Source organism: Hyperolius riggenbachi, chromosome 1, assembly GCF_040937935.1.
Source record: "Hyperolius riggenbachi isolate aHypRig1 chromosome 1, aHypRig1.pri, whole genome shotgun sequence".
Lineage (NCBI taxonomy): Eukaryota > Metazoa > Chordata > Amphibia > Anura > Hyperoliidae > Hyperolius > Hyperolius riggenbachi.
Genome location: NC_090646.1, coordinates 517,591,597 through 517,606,327, shown reverse-complemented (window position 1 = coordinate 517,606,327; position 14,731 = coordinate 517,591,597). Strand labels below are relative to the sequence as shown.

The following is a 14,731-nucleotide window of genomic DNA, read 5'->3' as shown; positions in this document are numbered from 1 at the left end:
CTGTCCCTGAACCCGGATCGCACTTGCTCTGGCGGAAAGAGCAGTGGATCTTTCCTATCCTGTTTTCCGTCCATCTGTCAGTCTTGTCTGATACGAACGCTTGCTGTAGGCTCGGTGAGGTAACCGTTAAGCAAGCGCTCGCGTTCTCTGTTTCGTGTTTGGGTGGCGGTGGTTAGTTAGGCGTGCTTGTCTCTGTTGCGCTTAACATGCGGAGATCGCGCTGTAGACGCGTTCGCTGTTGCAAATGAGTGCGGTGTTCGCGTTTAGTTAGCGTTTGTTATTTTCCTTATCTTCTCATTGTATGATTTGCTGTGCCTTTGCTACTCTCGTGCCCTGTCTTGCTTAAGTCTTGTGTCACCTCTGGCAATCGCCTCTCTCGCGATTGTGTTCCAACTTTGTTTCTGCTGTTGTGTGTCCACCGTCGCAGGTTGGCGACTAGATTGATGGACATACATACATACATTCCTCCTCTGTGCTTATTCGGTCTTGTGTCGCTGTTAGCAACCAGATCTCTTGCGATTGTCTCTCACCTGATCTTCATGGTTGTGTGTTCATTGTCGCTGGGTGGCGACTAGATTGGTGGACACACATACTCTGTCGCTTTACTCTCTCTCTTTAAGGGCTATCTTGCCCTGCGTTTCTTCCCTTCGTACAATTCCTGTCTGGCGTCTGTGGCAGGGCAGAGGATCTGTTCCTCTGCACTCCACAGCTCCATCTGCCGACAGGAATTTCCCTCTACAGATGCGTTGTACCTTTTGCTGGGTTCTCTCAAATTATACGCTTGTGGAGGATTTCCGCAGTGTCAGCGTGCGTCCTGTGCGCTGACCACGGAGAGAATTCCACAATCGTTACAAAGTGCCTGTTAGTCACAGGATGTAAGGGACATGATAAATGGGTACGTTAGAAAGAAGCTGGGCCCTTCCCTGCTCCCATGCACCAATGCAGTCGCCATAGTGATTGCATTGCCTCAAGGTATGGGGAGTCCATGTTGCTTGTTGAGGAGAAGTCCTTAGAAATAGTAAGGTGAACCCTCCAGTGCTGTCAGTATCTGCATCTGGGAACATTGTGTGGAGTTTGCATGTTCCAGGGGCTTCTAATTTACAAACAGTTTAGTTCAACATTACACAGCATGGTTTCCTGCTACAATCTACCAGGGCCATTACAGTTACCACTAAGAGGCACAGTTTGACAAACTGTACTTCAACTACACATGGCCTGTATTTATTTATTTATTTTTAACCAAGAAAAGGTTTATCATATAAAATGGTCAAGATATACATGTGCACAGTAGTAAACTGACATTAGAAATGCACGGAATAAGTCAGCAGCTATACACTGTCCCAGAACGGGAAAAAGAGAAAAGGTAGACATGAGAGTGCAGAACCAGCATTGACCATGTTCTATATCGACTTTAGTGTATAAGGCAGAGCCTTGTACGTCATATGTTGTAGGAGTACTTGTGCATCTGTTTCACTGTATAGCAGAGGTGTGGCTCTTTTGATGGCTGGATCTGGCTCAGACAAATTCGTAGGGGTTGATTCACTAAGCTACACTGCTGCGCAGATTAGTGTGGCAGTGCAAGTAAAATTTTTAAAGTAGGCTTGCTACTGCTGTAGCATGTACTACTAACTTACTCGCACTACCCTAAAACTAACGGCCGCTCCAATTGTCCCACCCTGGACCCTATCGGGTCCAGTGACTTTGTAGGACGAGATCCCTGCACTTTATTTGGACCAATAGGCTGCAGCCTATTGGGTCAAAGTGCTGGGATCTCGTCCTACAAAGTGAATCAACCCCCAAGTCAGCTAGCTGATTGTACAACTATTAGTCGGTATTTCTCCTGTCTGGCTCTCGGGGAAATTGCTGATGTTGCTGAAACCCAAGAGAAGCTGAAGACGTTTCTGACACTTCCGCTGCCCAGAGGATCAATTGTATACACATCACCATGGCAACAGGGACATGAGCCCTCTGCTGCGCATGCGCACTTTCCCAGTTTGAAACATATTGTATGGGTCTCACTGAATTACATTTTAAAATGTGGTGGTTATGGCTCTCTCAGCCAAAAAAGGTTCCTGACCCCTGCTGTATAGTATACACAATTAAGAAGATTGACATGATACACTAAAATGTGTTGAGGCACAGTTTAGCCATATTACAATTTCACAGCCTATCTTTCCATCTGTCCTGTATCAGGTGGAATCGCTGATCCTCGCCCCCCTTAGCAGGTATACTAATTTTTCTGTAGGATATCCCACCATTTAGTCTATTCATCCAGCACAATTAGAGGTGGGTTCAGGGACAACCACTTAGAGACACTAAGGGGAAAAAAAAATTATGATGATTTGTATGTGTAGTACTGCTAAGAAATAAAGCATTAGGAGCAGAGACATAATGGTGGGCATACACGGTACTTTCTGTACCGTGTAATTGAGCCGCTGGCTCAATTCCTGCCGGATCGATTCCCGCTCATCCCCGTGGGCGGCTTCTTATCTTCCGCTCGTTTATTCTTTTGTCCTGCCCGCCGGTATCGAGCGCAGAATCGATCCGACGGGGTATCAGACATGTTGGAAATTATCAATCGAGCCATCAGCGGCTCGATTACATGGTACAAAACATACCGTGTATGTCCAGCATAAGTCTTGTTTCCAGTACAGGAAGAGTTAAGAAACTCCAGTTATCTATGCAAATAGCCATTGAGTTCTATGACTTTGAAAGTCCAGAGAGCTCTGTCTTCTGAGTAGGTTATCTCAGCTGTATTGTGTTTTTTTTCTTTTGCAGAGAATAGTTCAGGACAGGTCAAAAGTTCACTGCCTGTTCTATAAAAACATTTAGAATGCTGAGTAATGTGTAAATTGCACATATTAGAGAATGATGCAATGTTATAAAAAAAAAAAAAAAAAAAAAAAAAAAAGCTGTATACCTGAAAATAAAAATGAGAATATTTTTTTGCTACCGAAGTTCTAGTAATCGCCCCTACTACACAACCAATTCATATTATAATTTTTTTTTGGGCTTCAGTGTCGCTTTAAGGGCAGTGTCCTGGCAACTGCAAATAGTGGTACACTGATGCAAGTTTTAGTGCAGGGGCAGAAACGCTCATCTTGGAAGACTCCCAGTTCACACAGCAGTGGGTCCAGCATAAATAACCGGGCACCACCTGCAGATAAAAAGCTGTGACCTGTGGGCACTCCCCGCGAGCTGGTAGGAGGGAGAATCCTCCCCACATTTAGGACCGTTGGCGTCTGCGGCAGGATTATATTTGGTGTTCCTACTGGGAGTCAAGTATGCTTGGTGCACTACATATAACTGAGTGGCCCGGTCTCCAAACACAGACAGACACCTACCTGTCTCATAGAACACAGGCAGGCACCTACCTGTCTCATAGAACACAGGCAGGCACCTACCTGTCTCATAGAACACAGGCAGGCACCTACCTGTCTCATAGAACACAGGCAGGCACCTACCTGTCTCATAGAACACAGGCAGGCACCTACCTGTCTCATAGAACACAGGCAGGCACCTACCTGTCTCTCAGAACACAGGCAGGCACCTACCTGTCTCTCAGAACACAGGCAGGCACCTACCTGTCTCTCAGAACACAGGCAGGCACCTACCTGTCTCTCAGAACACAGGCAGGCACCTACCTGTCTCTCAGAACACAGGCAGGCACCTACCTGTCTCTCAGAACACAGGCAGGCACCTACCTGTCTCTCAGAACACAGGCAGGCACCTACCTGTCTCTCAGAACACAGGCAGGCACCTACCTGTCTCTCAGAACACAGGCAGGCACCTACCTGTCTCTCAGAACACAGGCAGGCACCTACCTGTCTCACAGAACACAGGCAGGCACCTACCTGTCTCACAGAACACAGGCAGGCACCTACCTGTCTCACAGAACACAGGCAGGCACCTACCTGTCTCACAGAACACAGGCAGGCACCTACCTGTCTCACAGAACACAGGCAGGCACCTACCTGTCTCACAGAACACAGGCAGGCACCTACCTGTCTCACAGAACACAGGCAGGCACCTACCTGTCTCACAGAACACAGGCAGGCACCTACCTGTCTCACAGAACACAGGCAGGCACCTACCTGTCTCACAGAACACAGGCAGGCACCTACCTGTCTCACAGAACACAGGCAGGCACCTACCTGTCTCACAGAACACAGGCAGGCACCTACCTGTCTCACAGAACACAGGCAGGCACCTACCTGTCTCACAGAACACAGGCAGGCACCTACCTGTCTCACAGAACACAGGCAGGCACCTACCTGTCTCACAGAACACAGGCAGGCACCTACCTGTCTCACAGAACACAGGCAGGCACCTACCTGTCTCACAGAACACAGGCAGGCACCTACCTGTCTCACAGAACACAGGCAGGCACCTACCTGTCTCACAGAACACAGGCAGGCACCTACCTGTCTCACAGAACACAGGCAGGCACCTACCTGTCTCACAGAACACAGGCAGGCACCTACCTGTCTCACAGAACACAGGCAGGCACCTACCTGTCTCACAGAACACAGGCAGGCACCTACCTGTCTCACAGAACACAGGCAGGCACCTACCTGTCTCACAGAACACAGGCAGGCACCTACCTGTCTCACAGAACACAGGCAGGCACCTACCTGTCTCACAGAACACAGGCAGGCACCTACCTGTCTCACAGAACACAGGCAGGCACCTACCTGTCTCACAGAACACAGGCAGGCACCTACCTGTCTCACAGAACACAGGCAGGCACCTACCTGTCTCACAGAACACAGGCAGGCACCTACCTGTCTCACAGAACACAGGCAGGCACCTACCTGTCTCACAGAACACAGGCAGGCACCTACCTGTCTCACAGAACACAGGCAGGCACCTACCTGTCTCACAGAACACAGGCAGGCACCTACCTGTCTCACAGAACACAGGCAGGCACCTACCTGTCTCACAGAACACAGGCAGGCACCTACCTGTCTCACAGAACACAGGCAGGCACCTACCTGTCTCACAGAACACAGGCAGGCACCTACCTGTCTCACAGAACACAGGCAGGCACCTACCTGTCTCTCACATTCCAGGGTGTCTAATATATATGCACTTAATGTAAATATTTTAGTATTACAGTATATGGTATTGGTGATGAATATTAATTGTGTCTTTTTTTTTTTTTCTCCTTGCAAGATCTTTTCTCTTCCACCCGTCTGTCTTCATCTGCGTTTAGTTCTGCCTCTACTGTACCTGCCGTCCCACTGCCCGATTCTGCTTTGCATTCCTGTAATCAGATTTTAACGGTAAGCAGAAACACTTGTACTAGACTGGAAACAATTCTGTAGTTATGAAAATATTTTAAGTGTCGGCTTTCTTACGCAAAGAGTCGCACATATAATATTTGAATATAGATGTGAATGGCTTTACTTGCCAAACACCTTTCACTGTATTTGGAAATCACACAGTTAATACATGCCCCATTCAAGTTTTAGATTTCTAGTGTACACTGGCCAGGTAGTGTATTATTATTATTATTATTATTATTATTATTATTAGTGTATGAATGTTGCTGTTAAGAAATACTTCTGTATTTGGTTGCAAACTTGTCTGCAGAATGAAGCGCATGTTTGGGTCCTTAAATTGGATTCCATGGAGTCTCAGAAATTGAATTTGTGATATAATTGTCTCCTCTAGATTAATACTTGACCTTACCTTCTTGCTTCTTTTTTTTGTTTTTATGTAGCCTCCAGTTTTGCAGTCTAGCAGCCTTTCACCTGTGAATCTCGATGAAGAGTTAATCCCGTCCCCAGGTCCTCCCTCCATCCTCCCGCGAGCTCCAGAAGTGAGGCGGGAGCGCGCATCCAGTGTGGGCAGCATCTCCGCTACTCATGGGCCAGTAAAATTTAATTCAGAGACTTCTATAAACAGCCAGCATGGTTTTGTTCCAGTATTCCCCCCTCCAGTGACGATCTTCCAGACTGCTCCTCCTCCACCAACGGTGCCTCCAAATACTCGCCTGGCACCCCAGTCTTCTTTTGTTAGCCAAGACTCTAAGTTTAACATGTGTAACCCCTCTGTTATTACACACACAGCCTCTGCCACCCTTACCCATAATCCTTCTGCAACTACCTTCAGTCAGAGCCAGAACCTGATTCTTACAACACAGCAACATGTGCCTTGTAACATTTCATTGCAGACTGCTGCGGGGGTTATGCATCAAAATGCCCCCCAATCCCACACGTACTTTACCATCACAAGCCCTGGAGTTAAGCAGAAAAAGCAGCCTCCAAAAATTGTGCCTGCTCCTCAGCCAGAGACTGTATCATTGCTTTTTACTCCTGGTAAGTTATGTTTGGTTGTGATTGCATCCTGTAAGGGCTGTACGACAGGCTCTAATATGTAAAGCAAGATCAGTTTTGATTGGATTGTGACATTAATTGAATAGAAAAAGTACATTATTATTTTTGTAATTCACATCCTATAGGCATTGTTGTATTTAGGTCCTGCTGTACCTGTTGCCACTTTCCTGTGGACACCATAAACAGAGCTTTATTGGAATCAGTAGTGTTATCCTGGGATAAATGGTAAACATGGTGCCAGCAAGATGTAACAATAATAGAGGGTAATGCTGCCAGCCAAAGAACGTACTTGCATGCAGGGTTAACAGAAAGCAATACGGGTGGCATGTCCCTTGCAGGGAGGCGGTAAAATTAATACATTTAAAAGCAGAAACAAAATGTCTTAAGTGCTGCCATTCTCGATATGCTGGCTCTTATGTGCCTGATGCCAAGTATGACCCTGCCTGCATGTCTCGGCTGCCAGTTGTGATAGATGAGCTAACTAGGGTTACTAATGCTACTGGTATTATGGGATTGGTGGCCTGGGCCAGTTTCCATACACCTATTGTGGTTCTTACACATAACAGAACTCTAAAGGCCCTTTTACACTCAATGCGTTGGTATGTGTTCGTGTGCGTTAGTATGCATTGGTACATGTTTTTCCATAGCAGTTCACTGTGAAAAAGAGTTCAGTTAAAACGCGTATAATGTGAACTGTGCCATAGGAAAACATGGGCATTATTACTTTGAAAATCAGTTTCCTTTCAGTTATAACTAAGAGCAAATGATTAAGTGTAAAGGGGCCTAATTCCTGTGCACTTTATACGGTACAATGGTACGGTACCCTGACTCGTCTCACTCTACTCCAGCCGTTCAGCTTACTAATACCAGAGGATAAGCATGCAGTAGAATCTTTCTTATTGGACTTAGAAATGGCTGTAAAGGTGCCCATTAATGGTACAGTTGCGTAGCTGACTATCATTTCCGCTGTATTTGATAGGAAACTATCAGTCATGCCCACTGAGGACCAAATTCTCACTTACCAATCCGATAGGATCCAACCAAAAAATGGAACCATACCATTAATCTGATAACTTTGGCTAGCGGGAACTCTGCTGTTAATGGACAGGACTGATTAATTACCACAGCAATCAGAAAAGATTGATCAGCCGCGGGATTGTACTGTTAATAGGCACTATTAGGAGGACTTCTCAAGATTTCCCATTACTTCCAATTTATAGACGATATCCTATTAATCTGGACAGCATCACAGGAAGAATTAATTAGATTCCACAAAAACTTCCCAGAGTACAACAAGAACATCAAGTTAACGCTCAGCTTTTCAACCTCCCATGTCAGTTTCCTTGATACCACAATTTATATGCAAGATAGAATTTTACAAACATCCATATACCGTAAACCAACTGACTGGCATATTTACCTAAAATGGAAGAGTTTCTACCCGAGACACACCAAAAAATCTATTGTTTACAGCCAGACTCTGAGGTATAACCGAATATGTTCTAATTCGGAGGACAGAGACAGACAACTTATGTCACTGCGTAATATATTCATAGACCAGGGATATCATCCACAAATCGTTGATGATCAAATACACAGAGCAACTTTAAAATCAAGAGAGGAACTGTTGAAGTACACCCCAAAGATGGAAAACAGAATCCCAATTGTGGTAACCTACAACCCAAAATTAAAGACACTGAGGAAGATATTGAAAGCCCTACAAACGATAATCCACAAAGACAAACGCCTGAAGGAAGTTTTTCCTGATTTACCACTGCTTGCTTTCAGACATCCTCCCAATTTGAGACAAATGATTATCAGAAGTGCATTATCTACACCAGAAACTCCAGGCACATTACCTTGTAATAACACAAGATGTGAGACCTGCCTTAATATTTTGTGCACAAGCCAAATACAAATACCAAACTCACAGAAATATCATCAAATACAAGACCAATTTTCCTGTGAGTCATCCAATGTTTTATACGATACGCTGCATGAAATGCCCCTCGAGAGGAATCTATATAGGAGAAACAGGACAAAAACTGCGCACAAGAATGAACCATCACCGCTTTAAAATCAATGAGGGTAAAATCAACACACCAGTGGGCCAACACTTCTGTGAACCAGGACACAGCATGCAAGATCTAAAAGTACTTGTTCTTAAGGGTAACTTCAAAAATGAACAATCAAGAAAAATTTCTGAGTACAAATTTATGAAAATGTTCAAGACATTAACAGAAGGTTTAAATTGTGCAACAGCATTCATGACTCCTTATGTAACATGATTGATTTGGCTTCATGATCTTCAGAAACCTGCTGGATTTCATGTATGGTTGCACTAACTCGCTGGCTCCAGCCTGCTGATCACCTGACACCTAACGGATAAACAGTAACCAGCACAACTGTCATCTTCGTGTTAACTATTTACCTGCATCAGTGTTTTACTTGAGCTAACATCTGGAAATATGCCTGAAGAAGGGGACTAGATCCCAGAAATCTTGCATAATTTAACTCTATGAGTTAGCCATTAAAAGGTATTATTTTTTACAAAACGGTTTTTCTACCTATATAATTTGTTTGGCTAACACGGTACATAAACATTTTTGCTACGATCAAGATTTCCCCAATTGCTATTAATTAGCTAGTCTGTAGGATGAAAGTGTATCGCACATGAGCATAGCGTGTGGGTGTTTTCATCTATCCCCTACATAATCTGATTGGATAATATGGTCAATCTTAAAGTGGCCACACAATACAATTTTTTAAATATCTGTTCAATTTAAGAATTGCAAGCAATTTTTTTGACAGATTTTAACATTTCAAAAATATGACCAATGTACCAAACACGTATGTTCAACTTTTCCCCAGTTATGATAAAAATGATTGGAAACTCTGAGAAAATTGCTAGGGTGTATATATTAATAAATTGACAATCTAACACACACTATACAATCTTTAGAAAAACTTAAGAACAATTTCCAGCATTCCGGATCGATAAAAATTGAAAAAAATGGGAAATCCGATCAGATTTTTCAGTCGAATGGAAAAAAAAAATCTATTTTTTTTTTTTCCGGGAGATCCGATCATATTTATCGGATTGCCATAAAATCGGATCATTTTATTGTATCGTGTGTGGCCACCTTTAGGAAGGAGCTTGATCCAGTGTTCACTGACAGCTCTGATCTTTTGGAGCTTGCTACAAGCCACACTTGCAGAAATATAAATGGGGAGGATCTATCCAGGTATCACACTGCAGTCTGTAATTTTGATCAGATTTTACCTGTAATTGTGAAAAAATGGAAATCGGCACTATTTTTATTTTTTTAACTGTTCCTTGCACGATTAAACCAAAAGTCAGCCGCTTAATGCAGTCAGGTTATTAAGGAGTACACTTATATCACTTTCAACCAGTTTGAGCTTCAAAGTTGATCAAATGTTGTTTGTTGACCTTAATGGTCCAAATTTAGCGAACAATCGACCTTCTGATCAGATAATTGTGAATGGATTGGAGAGTGTTGATAGAGCCAATTGACAACAAATGGTCAGTATCATTACTGACCTGTTTTGCGGATTAGTTCTATCTAAAATTATTTATGGTTTTATTCTCATTTGTCTGATTGATTTACGATAGTTTCCTTCTGATCACAGTTATCAAAATCGGAAGGTTGATTGTTTGCTGAAACTACACTGTTAAGGGGCGCATGAAGAGCTGAATACGTTTTTCCAGTTAGATTTGACTAAATCTGCTTAAACTCTGTTGGTGTAGTCCGCACTGTTTGCTGTAGCCTTTAGTAAGAACACTCTAGCTTTATAAAAGAAAACTTTGTAAACTTCTTAATCCATAGGAGACAATTTGATGGCTGCTGCTTCTGGTTCTCCTTGTGCATGCTGGGACAGTGCTTGTGTGAGGGAGTGGCAATATTAGGGTTAATACTAGGGAACGTGGCTATACTAGTCTGCTTTCAAGTACAATATGCAACCCATATTCACTAGATGTAAAAGCTCAAAAGTTAGAGGTTGACAATATTTAGAGTATATATGGAATCTGTTAAAGCCTTTTTTCGTCTTTTTTTTTTTTTTTTTTTTGGTCACCAAAGCGTAAGAGCAGGGGGACACCTAGTGGTGTATGTCAGAACAGTTTGTGTGGCACAAATCCCATGATCTCTGAACATTGGCTCACCTAAGCTTATTAAATCCATCACCATAACTGACTGACACGTTACTCATTTTCTTCTCAGCTTGCATAGTTGTCTGTACTGTAGAAGCTTTGCGTTTGAAGGATAAAAAATTACTTACCCCATACATAACACGTACATAATACACAACAAGCCGACGATTGTGTGTTCATACACCTGCACCAGAAGCACAGACAATAAACACTGAATAGTGTCACATTTTCATATTTCTTTGAACCAGGCTGTATAATTCTGCCTGTGATTGTTTGGCGACCTATATATAACAGAAAATGTTGATAGATGTGTAAAATACAACTATCATGGTTTACGCTAAATGATGATCTGATCAATACTTCCCAGCACACAGTTGAATTCCTGTTTGCAGAATTCTCCTATAAAATGTTGAACAAAAGTTAAAGACAATCCACTATATTGTAGAGTCCTGTAAAAAAATATTTAAAATTACTTGATTTTAAATATTTTCACCTCCTTCACTGAGAGGCAATAGCTGTTACCGGTAGTAGAGTAATAGCCAGCAAACAACTTTGGTTTTACTAGTGCAGTAATGTGGAGAGGGGGGGAGTGGAGCTCACCCAAAGCATACAAAACTTCACTTCTATTTTTCACTTTGAAATTGCATCACAAAGACAATAAAATATAAATGGCAAAGATGAGACATACTGTCTCAGCGTAGATGGACATGAGGAAGCAGAGGATCATGGGATACTGTAGCAATACGCCATTTTTCATAATTTCTAGAGACTATGGGCATGACATAACTAATGTTCTGCTGAGCTGGAAAGCAGTGGAGATCATGATGGATCCAACAAACCTTATCTGTATTTATTTTAGATTGCAAACATATGCAACCTTCACCTAGGTCAAATCTTGCAAAGAAAGCGTTGCTTAAATTAGTAGTATATCAGTGTTTGTATGATTGCCGTCATGTACACACACTTGCAGTGACACCTGTTTTGTAAATCCAGTCTGCCCTAAAAAAAAGTTTGTTTTAAATGTAACCATGAATGCATGTTAGCTACGACTATACCGCTAAACCCAATTCACAGCTTCTGTTTTTGCAATATTACCCAGGTAAAAATGGCAAATATTTGTAATCTTATGAGACAAATAAAAAAGCGAGAACCCTAGTGAATCAAAGGGAAGGACTTTCCTTTCTATAAGGAAAAAGAAATCCTTGATAAATCGCCTCTATATATGTCAAGCAGTTTACTAAATCACACCAAATTAATATTTTCTTCTCAGGCACTCTTATACTCACCAAGCCTTATACGCCTGTCAGTTTCCACCAAGTGTTCTTAAGAAAAAATATGAAAGCTATAGACTGAAGTTTAACCACATAACGACCGCCCCCAGCCGATGGGCGGCGGCAAAGTCTGGGCCCAAACGACCGCAATACGCCCATCGGCGGGGGCGGCTGCGGGAGTGGCTATGCGGCGATCGCGTCATTCGTGACGCGATCAGCCGCCGGGGACTGGCTCCGCCCCCCGTTCGCCGTAACCCGCCGGCCGTTCGGAAGCGCCGGCGGGTTACTGGCATCCGGATCGCCGCTGCAACAGTGTATAATAGGCTTTGTAATGTATACAAAGCCTATTATACTGGCTGCCTCCTGCCCTGGTGGTCCCAGTGTCCGAGGGACCACCAGGGCAGGCTGCAGCCACCCTAGTCTGCACCAAACACACTGATTTCCCCCCCCCCTGCCCCCTGATCGCCCACAGCACCCCTCAGACCCCCCCCTGCCCACCCCCCAGACCACTGTTTGCACCCAGTCACCCTCCTAATCACCCATCAATCACTCCCTGTCACTATCTGTCAACGCTATTTTTTTTTTAAGTCCCTAATCTGCCCCCTACTCCCTCCTGATCACCCCCCCACCCCTCAGATTCTCCCCAGACCCCCCCCCCCCCCGTGTACTGTATGCATCTATCCCCCCTGATCACCTGTCAATCACCTGTCAATCACCCGTCAATCACCCCCTGTCACTGCCACCCATCAATCAGCCCCTGATCTGCCCCTTGCGGGCAATCTGATCACCCCCCCACACCAATAGATCGCCCGCAGATCCGACATCAGATCACCTCCCAAATCCATTGTTTACATCTATTCTCTCCTCTAAACACCCACTAATTACCCATCAATCACCCCCTATCACCACCTGTCACTGTTACCCATCAGATTAGACCCTAATCTGCCCCTTGCGGGCACCCAATCACCTGCCCACACGCTCAGATTGCCCTCAGACCCCCCCCTTATCAATTCGCCCGTGCAATATTTACATCTGTTCTCCCCTGTAATAACCCACTGATTACCTGTCAATCACCCATCAATCACCCCCTGTCACTGCCACCCATCAATCACCCCCTGTCACTGCCACCCATCAATCAGCCCCTAACCTGCCCCTTGCGGGCAATCTGATCACCCACCCACACCAATAGATCGCCCGCAGATCCGACATCAGATCACCTCCCAAATCCATTGTTTACATCTATTCTCTCCTCTAAACACCCACTAATTACCCATCAATCACCCCCTATCACCACCTGTCACTGTTACCCATCAGATTAGACCCTAATCTGCCCCTTGCGGGCACCCAATCACCTGCCCACACGCTCAGATTGCCCTCAGACCCCCCCCTTATCAATTCGCCCGTGCAATATTTACATCTGTTCTCCCCTGTAATAACCCACTGATTACCTGTCAATCACCCATCAATCACCCCCTGTCACTGCCACCCATCAATCACCCCCTGTCACTGCCACCCATCAATCAGCCCCTAACCTGCCCCTTGCGGGCAATCTGATCACCCACCCACACCAATAGATCGCCCGCAGATCCGACATCAGATCACCTCCCAAATCCATTGTTTACATCTATTCTCTCCTCTAAACACCCACTAATTACCCATCAATCACCCCCTATCACCACCTGTCACTGTTACCCATCAGATTAGACCCTAATCTGCCCCTTGCGGGCACCCAATCACCCGCCCACACCTCAGAACGCCCTCAGACCCCAGCCCTGATCACCTCGCCAGTGCATTGCTTGCATCTATTTCCCCCCTCTAATCACACCTTGAGACACCCATCAATCACCTCCTGTCACCCCCTAGCACACCTACCCATCAGATCAGGCCCTAATTTGCCCCGTGTGGGCTCCTGATCACTCGGCCAAACCCTCAGATCCCCCTCAGACCCCCTTCCGATCACCTCCCCAGTGCATTGATTGCATCTATTTTCCCCTCTAACCGCCCCCTGAGACACCCATCAATCACCTCCTGTCACCCCCCTAGCACTCCTATCCATCAGATCAGGCCCAATACATCCTGTCATCTAAGAGGCCACCCTGCTTATGACCGATTCCACAAAATTTGCCCCCTCATAGACCACCTGTCATCAAAATTTGCAGATGCTTATACCCCTGAACAGTCATTTTGAGAAATTTGGTTTCCAGACTACTCACAGTTTTGGGCCCGTAAAATGCCAGGGCAATATAGGAACCCCACAAGTGACCCCATTTTAGAAAGAAGACACCCCAAGGTATTCTGTTAGGTGTATGATGAGTTCATAGAATATTTTATTTTTTGTCAAAAGTTAGCGGAAATTGGATTGTTATTGTTTTTTTCACAAAGTGTCATTTTTCACTAACTTGTGAGAAAAAATAAAATCTTCTATGAACTCACCATACCCCTAACGGAATACCTTGGGGTGTCTTCTTTCTAAAATGGGGTCACTTGTGGGGTTCCTATACTGCCCTGGCATTTTAGGGGCCCTAAACCGTGAGGAGTAGTCTAGAAAACAAATGCCTCAAAATGACCTGTGAATAGGACGTTGGGCCCCTTAGCGCACCTAGGCTGCAAAAAAGTGTCACACATGTGGTATCGCCATACTCAGGAGAAGTAGTATAATGTGTTTTGTGGTGTATTTTTACACATACCCATGCTGGGTGGGAGAAATCTCTCTGTAAATGGACAATTGTGTGTAAAAAAAATCAAAAATGTGTCATTTACAGAGATATTTCTCCCACCCAGCATGGTTATATGTAAAAATACACCACAAAACACATTATACTACTTCTTCTGAGTACGGCGATACCACATGTGTGACACTTTTTTGCAGCCTAACTGTGCTAAGGGGCCCAAAGTCCAATGAGTACCTTTAGGATTTCACAGGTCATTTTGAGACATTTGGGTTCAAG

The 14,731-nt window shown here is 44.5% G+C and overlaps 1 protein-coding gene across 1 annotated transcript in view; it reads left to right on the top strand.

The window, feature by feature from the left end:
* Positions 1–14,731, top strand: part of MLXIP (MLX interacting protein) — a 152,120-nt gene that overhangs the window by 100,001 nt on the left and 37,388 nt on the right. Inside the window, exons 8-9 of the mRNA XM_068244816.1 lie at positions 5,176–5,285; positions 5,726–6,323. Of these exons, the coding sequence (XP_068100917.1) occupies positions 5,176–5,285; positions 5,726–6,323 (708 nt within the window). The remainder of the gene's footprint in view (positions 1–5,175; positions 5,286–5,725; positions 6,324–14,731) is intronic.